At 38.5% G+C, this 18,138-nt stretch overlaps 1 protein-coding gene across 1 annotated transcript in view; it reads left to right on the top strand.

Annotated features, from left to right (window-relative positions):
- The window catches only part of LOC119968873 (target of Nesh-SH3-like), a 371,610-nt gene that overhangs the window by 216,194 nt on the left and 137,278 nt on the right, over positions 1-18,138 (top strand). The window contains exons 35-37 of the mRNA XM_038801796.1: positions 1,543-1,683; positions 2,615-2,758; positions 3,364-3,507. Coding sequence (XP_038657724.1) covers positions 1,543-1,683; positions 2,615-2,758; positions 3,364-3,507 — 429 coding nt within the window. The remainder of the gene's footprint in view (positions 1-1,542; positions 1,684-2,614; positions 2,759-3,363; positions 3,508-18,138) is intronic.

Below are 18,138 nucleotides of genomic sequence, written 5' to 3'. Positions count from 1 at the left end.
TGACAGAAGGAGTACTGGCACAGGAATGATGTGCCGAATGGCCACTTTCTGTGCTGTACGATTCCATAATTTTAACATTAGAACTGGATTTGCTGTAAGGAGTCTTGTCAATTTATAATGGCTACACTAATATGATGCTTATTGTACGATAAATATTGTTTACACAGTAAAATCATTGCTGATTCTTGGAGTTTTTTATTCAACACTTTGTATGAAACTTTTTGAATACTATTCAATGAATTTCTCAATGCATGTTTTTGTAGAGTTCAGTATTAGAGTCATTGTGGTTTACAGCATGAAAACAGGCCCTTCTGCCCAACTTGTCCATTCCGCCCTGTTTTTACCACTAAGCTAGTCCCAATTGCCCTCATTTGGCGCATATCCCTCTGTACCCATCTTTCTCATATAACTGTCGAAACACTTTTTCAAAGACAAAATTGCACCCGCTCCTACTACGGCCTCTGACATTTGTTCCGGACACTCACCACTCTCTGATTGAAAAAACTGCCCCTCTGGACCCTTTTATATCTCTCCCCCTCACCTTAAGCCTATGCCCTCTAGTTCTAGACTCGCCTACCTTTGGGAAAATATGTTATATATCTTATCTATCCCCCTCATTATTTTATAGACCTCTCTCAGATTCCCCCATAAGCCTCTATGCTCCAGGGAAAAAAGTACGAGTCTACCTAGCCTCTCCTTACAATGCAAACCATCAACCATGCATGGAAAGTAATATTAGGCACACAACCAATTTTTATCAATCAATTACAAGTTATTGTAAAACAAAAAGAGAGTCATTCTTTTGCGTTATTATGGTGTCCAGCAGTGAACATGTCTTTATCAGTGCAATTGAGGATGTAAACATCTGTGTGAGGGTGGCATGGGAGCACAGTGGTTAGCACTGCTGCCTCACAGCACCAGGGATCAGGCCATGGGTGGCTGTCTGTGTGGAGTTTGCACATTCTCCCCGTGTTTCCGGGAGTTTGCTCCAGGTGCTCTGGTTTCCTCCCACAGTTCAACGAGGTGCAGGTTAGGTGGATTGGCCATGCTAGAATTACCACTTATTGTTAAATGATATGCAGGTTAGGGGGGTTTATGGAAATAGACTGGGGGAGTGTGCTTCGATAGGGTGCACTTTTGGAAGGTCGGTGCAGACCCAATGGGCCAAATGGCTTCCATCTGCACTGTACAGATTCTACAGTTCTGTGAAATATTTCAAAGCTCATTACCATATCAAATCCACACTGTCCCTTGCTTTAATTACCATTCACACGTCCCCAACAGTTTAAAAAAAGACAGCAATTTTACCAAAGATCAATGTTACCATTCCTTGGGTTTTCTTGACAATGTTAAATGTATCCTGACATGCACAGTGTGAAATTGCAATACAATCCACTTGAAGTGATAATGGAATTATAATAACAATTATCTTTCAATATAATGGCTGTCTGGTAAATCAAACATATTCATCAATAAAACCCAGGAGTCATTTTCAAGAGAGACTAAGAATATTGTATCTGGCTCCCTCCTTATCCCCTGCAGACAATGAGGTGCGAACCCCTGACACTCGTAATGTGTTCAGTTTAATCTCAGAATATGAGTTTCCGGTCACTGACACCCCTAATGTGTTCAAATCAATCCCAGAATCTGAACCTGCAAACGTAAGAGAGAAAGAAGATGCAGGTACTTCTGACAATATTTCTGCCTCAATCATGAACTCAGGAATGGAGTAAATGATAAAAAGTGCATGTTGAGGTTTGTGCTAAAGCAAGGGAAGATCAGACACAGACTGTAGGTGCTATGCCACACCTTTACAATGCAATTAAGTTTGATAGTCAGTTCACTGTCTTGCATGCAGCTCACTCAGTGTTGTGGCACAAATTATATTATTCACAGCATATCTCCTGAAATGTATGCATTTTGCTTCTTTCTTGGAGTCTATGGTCAACAACATTCTTATTTCATGGAACTCTGTGGCCGTGCTTGTCTAGAAAGACGTTTGTAAACCAATTCAGGCTGTACTATTGTGAAGTTTATTGTTGATAATTAGCTTTATATGGTGGAAGCAATGTTACTGCATGGAACGTCTGCTATTATACCACTCCTATGAACCTTTCAGTGGGCAATTGTTGCCATTGCACAAAGCATATAAAATGCACATTTCACACAATGTAAGCAGTTTGGTTATCACTGTTGATTATTTGATCAGCATGCTTCTATAGTAAATTTTAGATGCTGTCCTTGGCTATAAAGTGTCTGTCAACCTGACATGACGTTATTGTGATGTTTATTGGATAGTATAATTAACGTTTACATATTGGAAGTAATGTTGCTGCATTGAGTCTCTATTGTCACATCACGATTATATAAATCATTATGAATAATATTGAATAGATCAATTTTCACACTGAGTGTACTTTAGTATTGAATCAAATGGATTATTATTTGCTGTATTTGGTTACCAGGGAATGCATTTAATTATTTTTAAAATGATAGAATACTACAACTCTCTGACATTCATGTCCAGAAATACAATTGTACTTGTCAGAATAACACATGGATTATTTTCACAAGAGATTAAGAATTTTCTATCTGGATTCCTTCTTATCCCCAGCAGACCGTGAGGTGCCAACCTCTGATCCTCGTAATGTGTTCAGTTCAATCTCAGACTATGAGCTGCCAGTCACAAACTTTCCGTATCTGTTCAAACCAACCCCAGAAACTGAACCTGCTAAAATAGGAAAGGATGAATTTACAGGTACTTCTGACAATATTTGTGTCTTTGGTGTAAATACAGGAGTGGAGTAACTAAAATACATGTCACAGTTCACTGCACACGGTGCCAGAGCAACGAATGCTAATGGAGATTGAATAGACGTGTTTAAAGTTCTGAGAGGATTAGATGGGGTAAATAGGCAAATCAGTTTTCATTGGCATGAGAGTCAGTAGCCAAAGGACACAGCTGTGAGGTAATTTACAAAAGCACTGGAAGTGACAGAAGGAGTTCTGGCACAGGAATGATGTACCGAATGGCCTCTTTCTATGCTGTATGATTCCGCAATGTAAACTTTAGAACTGGCATTACTGTAAGGAAACTTGTCGATTTATAACGGTTACAATAATATGATGCTTATTAAATGATGAATATATTTTATACAGTTAAAAACAATGTTTCTGCTGGAGTTTCTTATTCTTCACTTTGTATGAAACGTATAATTAAATGCATATAATAATTTTTATAATGACAAAATACTACACCTGTGTTACATTAATGTCCAGAGATACAAATGTACTTATCAGAATAACACGTGGATTTTCTTCACTGGAGATTAAGAATTTTCTATCTGGATTCCTTATCCCCAGCAGGCCGTGAGGTGCGAACTTCTGAACCTCGTAATGTGTTCAGTTCAATATCAGACTATGAGGTGCCAATCACTGATTTTCCATATTTGTTCAAACCAGCCCCAGAATCTGAACCTGCCAAGATAGCAAATGATGCATTTACAGGTACTTCTGACAATATGTGTGTCTTCAGTGTGAATACAGGAGTGGAGTAACTAAAATAAATGCACGTCACAGTTCACTGCACAGTGGCTGTTTATTTAGGTACACAGTACATGTTCTATGTTGCAGTGTTACAATTAATGATTATTTGGTTTAGTTTTGTGTATCCTGCTTTCGATAGTCAATACACACTGCGGGATTCTCATCGGCGGCATCTTCCACTTTGCTGGCAGCGCAGCCACTCCCATGGGTTTCCCAACGCCGTGGCGTGGCCACAATGGGAAACCTGACTGTCTGCGGGAACAGAGAATCCTGCTGCCAGCGGGATAAAGAACCTCACTCACAATCTTTCATGGAAGCCGTACATAGTTGTTGCACAATGTAAATGAAATAAACAATTCACAGGGATTTATTATTTTAACTCGGTTAGATTATTTTGTCAATGTGCCTATTTGATGATGTTTGTGCATGGTACATCAAGAGGGATATTAAGGCATTGTGAGGGAGCAGGGGATAGGTCTGCTAGCATTGTAGTAGAGATGATGACTTATGTCTCTGTGGAGAGATCTGAGAAACTGAAGGGCTCTGTTCTAGAGTAATAAATACTAATGGGAGATTGAATGTACGTGTTTAAAGTTCTGAGAGGTTTTGATGGAGTAAATAAGGAAAACGTGTTTCCACCAGCATGAGGGTCAGTAGCCAAAGGACGCAGGTATGAAGTAATTTAGAAAAGCACTAGAAGTGACATATGGAGAATTTTTGTCAACGGTGAGCGATCTGGGAAACACTGCCTGATAGACTGATGAATACAGTTTGAATCGTAACTTTCAAAAGCGAAAAGTACTTAAAGATGAAAAAGATTGAGTGGTTTGGGGAAAGAGCATGAAAATGAAACAAATGGGATAGCCCTTGCAAAGTACTGCCAGAGGAATGAGGTGCCGAATGACTACTTTCTGGGCTGTATAATTCCATAATTTACGTTTTAGAAATTGCTCGGCTGTAAGGAGTCTCAGTTTATTTTTTCTCCAAATATTTTATTGAAGCATTTGTAATTTTCACAGTTTAACACATTAACATTTCTTTAACAACCTCACGGGCCGACACAAAACATCTAAAAGAACAAAAAACAGAAAACAACATCCCCTACTACGATGCCCTATTCCTTAATTATCCGTTTACTAAGCTCCCTGACCTTATCTAACATTGCCATGCCTCCTGTTTTCCTGCCCCCCTTTCCCCTTACCCCTTTTTTACTGACGTTCAATTTTCCTTGAAGAAATCAATGAACGGTTGCCATCCCCGGACGAACCCCTGGGTTGATCCCCTCAAGGCAAACTTAATTTTTTTCCAGACTGAGAAACCCTGCCATATCGCTGACCCGTACTCCTGTCTTCGGGGGCTCTGACTCCCTCCATCCCAGCAAAATCCGCCACCAGAGAGGAGAAGGCCAGGATGTCGGCCTCCCTCCCCCACCTTGGCCCCAAGTCGGTCAGTTTATAATGCTACACTAATATGATGCTTATTGTAAGATAAATATATTAGTCGCACAATCCATCATTGTTTCTTTTTAATTTAGACCCAGTTCTTTTTTTCCCAATTAAGGGGCAATTTAGCGTGGCCAATTCACCTACCCTGCACATCTTTTTGGTTTGGGGGGTGCAACCCATGCAGACACAGGGAGAATGTGTGAACTCCACATGGACAGTGACCTAGGTCCGGGAATGAACCGCGGTCCTCAGCACCATGAGGCAGCAGTGCTAACCACTGCACCACCGTGCTGCCTTCTAATCCATATCTGTTTATCAGTTAAATTAAAATTATTGCAAAACAAAAAGCAAGTAATTGTTCTGCATTGTAACGGTGTCCAGCAGTGAAACTGCCTTTATGAGTACAACTGAGACATCAGCACGGTGCCACAGTGGTTAGCACTGTTGCCTCACGGTGCCAAGGTCCCAGGTTCGATCCCAGCTCTGGGTCACTGTCTGTGTGGAGTTTTAACATTCTCCCCGTGTTTGCGTGGGTTTCGCCCCCACAGCCCAAAGAGGTGCAGGATAGGTGGATTGGCTATGCTAAATTGTCCCTTAATTGGAAAAAGTGAATTGGGTACTCTAAATTTATTAGAAAAAATAATGAGTACAACTGAGGATGTAAACATCTGTTTGAGGGCAGCACTGGGACACAATTGTTAGCACTGCTGCCTCACAGCACCAGGGATCCGGCCTTGTATGACTGTGAAGTTTGCACATTCACCCCGTGTCTGCGGGGGTTTGCTCTGGGTGCTCCGGTTTCCTCCCGCAGTCCAAAGATGTGCAGGTTAGGTGGGGTTGTAGGGCAATGCTGGTGGGGCACTCCTGGGTAGGGTGCTCTCTTCAAAAGGTCCATGCAGACTTCATGGGTCGAATTGCCTCCTTCTGCACTTTAGGGATTCAATGATTCTATGCAGCATTTCAAAGCTCCTTAACCATATAAAACCGATTGTTCAAACTCACACACAAATGCTGTCCTCGCTTTAATTATCATTCACACAACAGTTTAAAAAAGACAGAAATATTAAAAAAGATCAATGTTACCATTCCTTGGGTTTCTTGGCAATATGAAATGTATTATTAGATGCACAATGTTTGATTGCAATAGAATCCATTTGAAGTGATGATGGAAGTATAATACCAACTGTCTATCAATATAATGCTGTTTGGTAGATCAAATATATTTATCAATAAAACCCAGGAGTAATTTTCAAGAGAGACTAAGAATTTTGTATCTGGCTTCCTCCTTATTCCCTGCAGACAATGAGGTGCGAACCCCTGACATGCATACTGTGTTCAGTTTAATCTCAGAAAATGAGCTGACGGTCACTGACACCCCTAATGTGTTCAATTCAATCCCAGAATCTGAACCTGCAAAGATAAGAGAGAAAGAGAATGCAGGTACTTCCGACAATATTTCTGCGTCAAAAGTTCTCAGGAATGGAGTAAATGCAAAAAGTGCATGTTGAGGTTTGTGCTAAAGCAAGGGAAGATCAGACACATGCTGTAGGTGCTATGCCACACCTTTACTCCTGCTCCTTGTTCTTATGTTCTTTACAATGCAATTAAGTTTGATAGTTCACTGTCTTGCATGCAATTCATTCAGTGTTGAGGCACACATTATGTGAATTATATTATCCACAGCGTATCTCCTGAAATGTATGCATTTTTCTTCTTTCTTGGATTCTTTGGTCAACACAATCCTTATTTCATGGAGCTCTGTGGCTGTGCTTGGCTAGAAAGAAGTCTGTCATCATATTAAGGCTGTGCTGTTGTGAAGTTTATTGTTGATAATTAGCTTCATGTGGTGGAAGCAATGTTACTGCATGGAATATCTGCTATCATATCACCCCCTTATGAACCTTTTGGAAGACATTATTGTCCTGTCACAAAGCATATAAAATGAGCACACTACTTCACATTTCATCGACATTAAGCAGTTTGGTTATCACTGCTGATTATTTGCTCAGCATGCTTATTTTGCAAATTTTAGACACTCCATGGCTATAACGTGTCTGTCAACCTTTCATTGACGTTATTGTGAAGTTCATTGAATAGTATAATTAACTTTTACTTTTTGGAAGTAATATTGCTGCATTGAGTCTCTATTGTCATATCACGATAATATAAATCATTATGAATAATATTGAATTGATTAATTTTCACATTTAGTGTAACTTAGTATTGAATGAAATGTATTATATTCTGTATTTAGTTACCTGGGGATGCATTTAATTATTTTTAAAATGCCAGCATACTATGGCTGTGCTACATTAATGACCAGAAATACAACTGTACTTATCAGAATAACACGTGGATTTTCTTCACTAGAGATTAAGAATTTTCTATCTGGATTCCTTCTTATCCCCAGCAGACCGTGAGGTGCCAACCTTTCACCCTCGTAATGTGTTCAGTTCAATCTCAGACTATGAGCTGCCAGTCACTGACTTTCCATATCTGTTCCAACCAAACCCAGAATTTGAACCTGCTAAGATAGGAAAGGATGAATCTGCAGGTACTTCTGACTATATGTGTGTCTTTGCTATGAATACAGGAGTGGAGTAAATGATATAAATACATGTCATAGTTCACTGCACAGTGACAGTTAATTTGGGCATACGGTACAAGTTCTGTGTCACAGTGTTACAATTAATGAGTATTTGGTTTAGTTCTGTGTACCTGCTTTCGATAGTTAAAACACAATCTTTCATGAAAGCTATACATAGTTCTTGCACAATGTACATGAAATATACAATCCGCAGGAATATCTACATTTTAACTCAGATTATTTCATCAACATGTTTATTTAATGATGTTTGTGCATGGCACATCGAGAAAGATATTAAGGCATTGTGAAGGGGCAATGGATTGGTCTGCCAGCATGGTAGTAGAGATGAGGACTTCTGTCTCTGTGGAGAGACTAGAGAAGCTGAGGTGTTCTGCTCTAGATTAACAAAGCGCTAATGTCAGATTGAGTAGACATGTTTTAAGTTCGGACAAGGTTAGTTGGAGTAAATAAGGAAAATCAGTATTCACTGTCATGAGGGTCAGTAGCCAAAGGACACAGGTGTGAGGTAATTTATAAAAGCACTAGAAGTGACTGAAGTATTACTAGCACAGGAATTGTGTTCTGAATGGCAACTTTCTGTGCTGGATGATTCCATAATTTAAACTTTAGAAGTGACTTCACTCTATATAGTCTATCAATTCATAATTGCTACACTAATATGATGCTTATTGTACGATAAATATATTTCATCCAGTAAAAGTAATGTTTCTTAATCATCACTTGATATGAAATGTTTTGGATATTATTGAAGTAATTTGTCAATGTGTGGTTTTGTAGAGTTTAATGTTGCATGCAAAGAAATATTAGTTGCACGATCCATATTTGCTTATTAATCAATTTAAAGTTCTTGTAAAACAAAATGAGAGTAATTCTTCTGCATTGTAAATGTGTCCAGCAGTGAACATGTCTTTATCAGTACAATTGAGTCTGTTTGAGGGTGGCATGTGGGGGACAGTGGTTAGCACTGCTGCCTCACAGTACCAGGGTTCCTGTGTTTGGTGGCTGTTTGTGTGGAGTTTGCACATTCTCCCCGTATCTGTGGGCTTTTTCTCCGGATGCTCTGATTTCCTCCCACAACCCAAAGATGTGCAGGTTAGGGGATTGGTTTATCTAAATTATCCAACGATGTGCATCTTAGGTGGAGTTATGGGAATAGGCTGGCAGGGAAGTCCTGTGTAGGGTACTCTTTCGGAGGGCCGGTGCAGACTCGATTGGTAAAAAAATACCTCCTCTGCATTGTAGTGATTCTATGATTCTATTAAGTATTTCTAAGCTCCTTACCATATAAAACCCACAGTTCAAATTCACACAGTCACGCTGTCCCTTGCTTTAATTACCATTTGCAAATCCCCAGCAGTTTAGAAAAGACAGGAATATTATCAAAAATTAATGTCATCATTACTTGGATTTTCTTGCCAATATGAAATGTATTATTAGATGCACAGTGTGAGATTGCAATATAATCAATTTGATGTGAGGATTGAAGTATAACACCAATTGTCTTTCAATACAATGCTCTTTAACAAATCAAACATTTCATCAATAGAACTCTGGAGTAATTTTCAAGAAAGACTAAGAATTTTGTAACTGGCTTCCTCCTTATTCCCTGCAGACGATGAGGTGCGAACTCCTGACACTCGTAATGTTTTCAGTTTAATCTCAGAATATGAAATTCCGGTAACTGACACCCCTAATGTGTTCAGATCAATCTCAGAAGCAGAACCTCCAAAGAAAGGAGTGAAAGAGGCTGCAGGTACTTTTCCGGCAATATTCCTGCCTGGGACATAAACTCAGGAATGGAGTAAACGATAAAAAGTGCATGTTGAGGTTTGTGCTAAAGCAATGGAAGATTAGACACAAGCTGTACGTGCTATTCCACACCTTTACAATGCAATTAAGTTTGATAGTCAGTTCATTGTCTTGCATGCAACTCACTCAGTGTTGTGGCACAAATTATGTGAATTATATTATCCACTGCATAGCTCCTGAAATGTTAGCATTTTGCTACTTTCTTTGAGTCTTTGGTCAACAACATCCTTATTTCACGGAGCTCTGTGCCTGTGCTTGGCTAGAGAGACATCGGTCATCATATTAAGGCTGTGCTGTTGTGAAGTTTATTGTTGATAACTAGCTTTACGTGGTGGAAGCTACGTGCATGGATAATCTGCTATCATACCACTCTCCTACGAACCTTTTGGAAGGCATTATTGTCCTTTGCACAAAGCATATAAAATGAGCACAATACTGCACATTTCATCACTGTTAAGCATTTTGTTTGTCACTGTTGATTATTTGCTCAGCTTGTGTATTTTGCAGATATCTTAGAGACTATCCTTGGCTATAAATTATCTGTCAACCTATCATGATGTTATTGTGAAGTTTATTAGACAGTATAATTAACGTTGACATATTGGAAGTAATGTTGTTGCATTGAGTCTCTATTGTCATATCACGATAATATAAATCATTATGAATAATATTGAATTGATTAATTTTCACATCTAGTGTAACTTAGTATTGAATGGAATGTATTATATTCTGTATTTAGTTACCTGGGGATGCATTTAATTATTTTTAAAATGCCAGCATACTATGCCTGTGCTACATTAATGACCAGAAATACAACTGTACTTATCAGAATAACACGTGGATTTTCTCCACTAGAGATTAGATTTCTATCTGGATTCCTTCTCATCCCCAGCAGACCGTGAGGTGCCAACCTTTCACCCTCGTAATGTGTTCAGTTCAATCTCAGACTATGAGCTGCCAGTCACTGACTTTCCATATCTGTTCCAACCAACCCCAGAATTTGAACCTGCTAAGATAGGAAAGGATGAGTCTGCAGGTACTTCTGACTATATGTGTGGCTTTGCTATGAATACAGGAGTGGAGTAAATGATATAAATACATGTCATAGTTCACTGCACAGTGACAGTTAATTTGGGCATACAGTACAAGTTCTGTGTCACAGTGTTACAATTAATGAGTATTTGGTTTAGTTCTGTGTATCCTGCTTTCGATTGTCAAAACACAATCTTTCATGAAAGCTATACATAGTTCTTGCTCAATGTACATGAAATATACAATCCGCAGGAATGTCTACATTTTAACTCAGATTATTTCATCAACATGTTTATTTAATGATGTTTGTGCATGGCACATCGAGAAAGATATTAAGGCATTGTGAAGGGGCAATGGATTGGTCTGCCAGCATGGTAGTAGAGATGAGGACTTCTGTCTCTGTGGAGAGACTAGAGAAGCTGAGGTGTTCTGCTCTAGATTAACAAAGCGCTAATGTCAGATTGAGTAGACATGTTTTAAGTTCGGACAAGGTTAGTTGGAGTAAATAAGGAAAATCAGTATTCACTGTCATGAGGGTCAGTAGCCAAAGGACACAGGTGTGAGGTAATTTATAAAAGCACTAGAAGTGACTGAAGTATTACGAGCACAGGAATTGTGTTCTGAATGGTAACTTTCTGTGCTGGATGATTCCATAATTTAAACTTTAGAAGTGACTTCGCTGTATATGGTCTATCAATTCATAATTGCTATACTAATATGATGCTTATTGTAAGATAAATATATTTCATCCAGTAAAAGTAATGTATCTGCCCGGAGTTTCTTAATCATCACTTGATATGAAATGTTTTGGATATTATTGAAGTAATTTGTCAACGTGTGGTTTTGTTGAGATTAATGTTGCATGCAAAGAAATATTAGTTGCACGATCCATATTTGCTTATTAATCAATTTAAAGTTCTTGTAAAACAAAATGAGAGTAATTCTTCTGCATTGTAAATGTGTCCAGCAGTGAACATGTCTTTATCAGTACAATTGAGTCTGTTTGAGGGTGGCATGTGGGGGACAGTGGTTAGCACTGCTGCCTCACAGTACCAGGGTTCCTGTGTTTGGTGGCTGTTTGTGTGGAGTTTGCACATTCTCCCCGTATCTGTGGGCTTTTGCTCCGGATGCTCTGATTTCCTCCCTCAACCCAAAGATGTGCAGGTTAGGTGGATTGGTTTATCTAAATTGTCCAACGATGTGCAGTTTAGGTGGAGTTATAGGAATAGGGTGGCAGGGAAGTCCTGTGTAGGGTACTCTTTCGGAGGGTCGGTGCAGACTCGATTGGTCAAAATACCTCCTCTGCATTGTAGTGATTCTATGATTCTATTAAGTATTTCTAAGCTCCTTACCATATAAAACCCACAGTTCAAATTCACACAGTCACGCTGTCCCTTGCTTTAATTACCATTTGCAAATCCCCAGCAGTTTAGAAAAGACATGAATATTATCAAAAATTAAAGTCATCATTACTTGGATTTTCTTGCCAATATGAAATGTATTATTAGATGCACAGTGTGAGATTGCAATATAATCAATTTGATGTGAGGATTGAAGTATAACACCAATTGTCTTTCAATACAATGCTCTTTAACAAATCAAACATTTCATCAATAGAACTCTGGAGTAATTTTCAAGAAAGACTAAGAAGTTTGTAACTGGCTTCCTCCTTATTCCCTGCAGACGATGTGGTGCGAACTCCTGACACTCGTAATGTTTTCAGTTTAATCTCAGAATATGAAATTCCGGTAACTGACACCCCTAATGTGTTCAGATCAATCTCAGAAGCAGAACCTCCAAATAAAGGAGTGAAAGAGGCTGCAGGTACTTTTCCGACAATATTCCTGCCTGGGACATAAACTCAGGAATGGAGTAAATGATAAAAAGTGCATGTTGAGGTTTGTGCTAAAGCAATGGAAGATTAGACACAAGCTGTACGTGCTATTCCACACCTTTACAATGCAATTAAGTTTGATAGTCAGTTCATTGTCTTGCATGCAACTCACTCAGTGTTGTGGCACAAATTATGTGAATTATATTATCCACTGCATAGCTCCTGAAATGTTAGCATTTTGCTACTTTCTTTGAGTCTTTGGTCAACAACATCCTTATTTCACGGAGCTCTGTGCCTGTGCTTGGCTAGAGAGACGTCGGTCATCATATTAAGGCTGTGCTGTTGTGAAGTTTATTGTTGATAATTAGCTTTACGTGGTGGAAGCTACGTGCATGGATAATCTGCTATCATACCACTCTCCTATGAACCTTTTGGAAGGCATTATTGTCCTTTGCACAAAGCATATAAAATGAGCACAGTACTGCACATTTCATCACTGTTAAGCATTTTGTTTATCACTGTTGATTATTTGCTCAGCATGCGTATTTTGCGGAAATCTTAGAGACTATCCTTGGCTATAAATTATCTGTCAACCTATCATGATGTTATTGTGAAGTTTATTAGACAGTATAATTAACGTTGACATATTGGAAGTAATGTTGTTGCATTGAGTCTCTATTGTCATATCACGATAATATAAATCATTATGAATAATATTGAATTGATTAATTTTCACATCCAGTGTAACTTAGTATTGAATGGAATGTATTATATTCTGTATTTAGTTACCTGGGGATGCATTTAATTATTTTTAAAATGCCAGCATACTATGCCTGTGCTACATTAATGACCAGAAATACAACTGTACTTATCAGAATAACACGTGGATTTTCTCCACTAGAGATTAAGAATTTTCTATCTGGATTCCTTCTTATCCCCAGCAGACCGTGAGGTGCCAACCTTTCACCCTCGTAATGTGTTCAGTTCAATCTCAGACTATGAGCTGCCAGTCACTGACTTTCCATATCTGTTCCAACCAACCCCAGAATTTGAACCTGCTAAGATAGGAAAGGATGAATCTGCAGGTACTTCTGACTATGTGTGTGTCTTTGCTACGAATACAGGAGTAGAGTAAATGATATAAATACATGTCATAGTTCACTGCACAGTGACAGTTAATTTGGGCATACGGCACAAGTTCTGTGTCACAGTGTTACAATTAATGAGTATTTGGTTTAGTTCTGTGTATCCTGCTTTCGATAGTCAAAACACAATCTTTCATGAAAGCTATACATAGTTCTTGCACAATGTACATGAAATATACAATCCGCAGGAATATCTACATTTTAACTCAGATTATTTCATCAACATGTTTATTTAATGATGTTTGTGCATGGCACATCGAGAAAGATATTAAGGCAATGTGAAGGGGCAATGGATTGGTCTGCCAGCATGGTAGTAGAGATGAGGACTTCTGTCTCTGTGGAGAGACTAGAGAAGCTGAGGTGTTCTGCTCTAGATTAACAAAGGCTAATGTCAGATTGAGTAGACGTGTTTTAAGTTCGGACAAGGTTAGTTGGAGTAAATAAGGAAAATCAGTATTCACTGTCATGAGGGTCAGTAGCCAAAGGACACAGGTGTGAGGTAATTTATAAAAGCACTAGAAGTGACTGAAGTATTACTAGCACAGGAATTGTGTTCTGAATGGCAACTTTCTGTGCTGGATGATTCCATAATTTAAACTTTAGAAGTGACTTCGCTGTATATGGTCTATCAATTCATAATTGCTACACTAATATGATGCTTATTGTAAGATAAATATAATTCATCCAGTAAAAGTAATGTATCTGCCCGGAGTTTCTTAATCATCACTTGATATGAAATGTTTTGGATATTATTGAAGTAATTTGTCAATGTGTGGTTTTGTTGAGATTAATGTTGCATGCAAAGAAATATTAGTTGCACGATCCATATTTGCTTATTAATCAATTTAAAGTTCTTGTAAAACAAAATGAGAGTAATTCTTCTGCATTGTAAATGTGTCCAGCAGTGAACATGTCTTTATCAGTACAATTGAGTCTGTTTGAGGGTGGCATGTGGGGGACAGTGGTTAGCACTGCTGCCTCACAGTACCAGGGTTCCTGTGTTTGGTGGCTGTTTGTGTGGAGTTTGCTCATTCTCCCCGTATCTGTGGGCTTTTTCTCCGGATGCTCTGATTTCCTCCCACAACCCAAAGATGTGCAGGTTAGGTGGATTGGTTTATCTAAATTGTCCAAAGATGTGCAGTTTAGGTGGAGTTATAGGAATAGGCTGGCAGGGAAGTCCTGTGTAGGGTACTCTTTCGGAGGGTCGGTGCAGACTCGATTGGTCAAAATACCTCCTCTGCATTGTAGTGATTCTATGATTCTATTAAGTATTTCTAAGCTCCTTACCATATAAAACCCACAGTTCAAATTCACACAGTCACGCTGTCCCTTGCTTTAATTACCATTTGCAAATCCCCAGCAGTTTAGAAAAGACATGAATATTATCAAAAATTAATGTCATCATTACTTGGATTTTCTTGCCAATATGAAATGTATTATTAGATGCACAGTGTGAGATTGCAATATAATCAATTTGATGTGAGGATTGAATTATAACACCAATTGTCTTTCAATACAATGCTCTTTAACAAATCAAACATTTCATCAATAGAACTCTGGAGTAATTTTCAAGAAAGACTAAGAATGTTGTAACTGGCTTCCTCCTTATCCCCTGCAGACGATGAGGTGCGAACTCCTGACACTCGTAATGTTTTCAGTTTAATCTCAGAATATGAAATTCCGGTAACTGACACCCCTAATGTGTTCAGATCAATCTCAGAAGCAGAACCTCCAAAGAAAGGAGTGAAAGAGGCTGCAGGTACTTTTCCGGCAATATTCCTGCCTGGGACATAAACTCAGGAATGGAGTAAATGATAAAAAGTGCATGTTGAGGTTTGTGCTAAAGCAATGGAAGATTAGACACAAGCTGTACGTGCTATTCCACACCTTTACAATGCAATTAAGTTTGATAGTCAGTTCATTGTCTTGCATGCAACTCACTCAGTGTTGTGGCACAAATTATGTGAATTATATTATCCACTGCATAGCTCTTGAAATGTTAGCATTTTGCTACTTTCATTGAGTCTTTGGTCAACAACATCCTTATTTCACGGAGCTCTGTGTCTGTGCTTGGCTAGAGAGACGTCGGTCATCATATTAAGGCTGTGCTGTTGTGAAGTTTATTGTTGATAATTAGCTTTACGTGGTGGAAGCTACGTGCATGGAATATCTGCTATCATACCACTCTCCTATGAACCTTTTGGAAGGCATTATTGTCCTTTGCACAAAGCATATAAAATGAGCACATTACTGCACATTTCATCACTGTTAAGCATTTTGTTTATCACTGTTGATTATTTGCTCAGCTTGCGTATTTTGCGGAAATCTTAGAGACTATCCTTGGCTATAAATTATCTGTCAACCTATCATGATGTTATTGTGAAGTTTATTAGACAGTATAATTAACGTTGACATATTGGAAGTACTGTTGTTGCATTGAGTCTCTATTGTCATATCACGATAATATAAATCATTATGAATAATATTGAATTGATTAATTTTCACATCTAGTGTAACTTAGTAATGAATGGAATGTATTATATTCTGTATTTAGTTACCTGGGGATGCATTTAATTATTTTTAAAATGCCAGCATACTATGCCTGTGCTACATTAATGACCAGAAATACAACTGTACTTATCAGAATAACACGTGGATTTTCTATCTGGATTCCTTCTTATCCCCAGCAGACCGTGAGGTGCCAACCTTTCACCCTCGTAATGTGTTCAGTTCAATCTCAGACTATGAGCTGCCAGTCACTGACTTTCCATATCTGTTCCAACCAACCCCAGAATTTGAACCTGCTAAGATAGGAAAGGATGAGTCTGCAGGTACTTCTGACTATATGTGTGGCTTTGCTATGAATACAGGAGTGGAGTAAATGATATAAATACATGTCATAGTTCACTGCACAGTGACAGTTAATTTGGGCATACGGCACAAGTTCTGTGTCACAGTGTTACAATTAATGAGTATTTGGTTTAGTTCTGTGTACCTGCTTTCGATAGTCAAAACACAATCTTTCATGAAAGCTATACATAGTTCTTGCACAATGTACATGAAATATACAATCCGCAGGAATATCTACATTTTAACTCAGATTATTTCATCAACATGTTTATTTAATGATGTTTGTGCATGGCACATCGAGAAAGATATTAAGGCATTGTGAAGGGGCAATGGATTGGTCTGCCAGCATGGTAGTAGAGATGAGGACTTCTGTCTCTGTGGAGAGACTAGAGAAGCTGAGGTGTTCTGCTCTAGATTAACAAAGGCTAATGTCAGATTGAGTAGACGTGTTTTAAGTTCGGACAACGTTAGTTGGAGTAAATAAGGAAAATCAGTATTCACTGTCATGAGGGTCAGTAGCCAAAGGACACAGGTGTGAGGTAATTTATAAAAGCACTAGAAGTGACTGAAGTATTACTAGCACAGGAATTATGTTCTGAATGGCAACTTTCTGTGCTGGACGATTCCATAATTTAAACTTTAGAAGTGACTTCGCTGTATATAGTCTATCAATTCATAATTGCTACACTAATATGATGCTTATTGTACGATAAATATATTTTATCCAGTAAAAGTAATGTTTCTGCCCGGAGTTTCTTAATCATCACTTGATATGAAATGTTTTGGATATTATTGAAGTAATTTGTCAATGTGTGGTTTTGTTGAGATTAATGTTGCATGCAAAGAAATATTAGTTGCACGATCCATATTTGCTTATTAATCAATTTAAAGTTCTTGTAAAACAAAATGAGAGTAATTCTTCTGCATTGTAAATGTGTCCAGCAGTGAACATGTCTTTATCAGTACAATTGAGTCTGTTTGAGGGTGGCATGTGGGGGACAGTGGTTAGCACTGCTGCCTCACAGTACCAGGGTTCCTGTGTTTGGTGGCTGTTTGTGTGGAATTTGCACATTCTCCCCGTATCTGTGAGCTTTTGCTCCGGATGCTCTGATTTCCTCCCACAACCCAAAGATGTGCAGGTTAGGTGGATTGGTTTATCTAAATTGTCCAACGATGTGCAGTTTAGGTGGAGTTATAGGAATAGGCTGGCAGGGAAGTCCTGTGTAGGGTACTCTTTCGGAGGGTCGGTGCAGACTCGATTGGTCAAAATACCTCCTCTGCATTGTAGTGATTCTATGATTCTATTAAGTATTTCTAAGCTCCTTACCATATTAAACCCACAGTTGAAATTCACACAGTCACGCTGTCCCTTGCTTTAATTACCATTTGCAAATCCCCAGCAGTTTAGAAAAGACAGGAATATTATCAAAAATTAATGTCATCATTACTTGGATTTTCTTGCCAATATGAAATGTATTATTAGATGCACAGTGTGAGATTGCAATATAATCAATTTGATGTGAGGATTGAAGTATAACACCAATTGTCTTTCAATACAATGCTCTTTAACAAATCAAACATTTCATCAATAGAACTCTGGAGTAATTTTCAAGAAAGACTAAGAATTTTGTAACTGGCTTCCTCCTTATTCCTTGCAGACGATGAGGTGCGAACTCCTGACACTCGTAATGTTTTCAGTTTAATCTCAGAATATGAAATTCCGGTAACTGACACCCCTAATGTGTTCAGATCAATCTCAGAAGCAGAACCTCCAAAGAAAGGAGTGAAAGAGGCTGCAGGTACTTTTCCGGCAATATTCCTGCCTGGGACATAAACTCAGGAATGGAGTAAATGATAAAAAGTGCATGT

The sequence above is a fragment of the Scyliorhinus canicula genome, chromosome 7 (assembly GCF_902713615.1).
Source record: "Scyliorhinus canicula chromosome 7, sScyCan1.1, whole genome shotgun sequence".
NCBI classification, from domain to species: Eukaryota; Metazoa; Chordata; class Chondrichthyes; order Carcharhiniformes; family Scyliorhinidae; genus Scyliorhinus; species Scyliorhinus canicula.
This window is presented reverse-complemented; position numbering and strand designations above follow the sequence as displayed.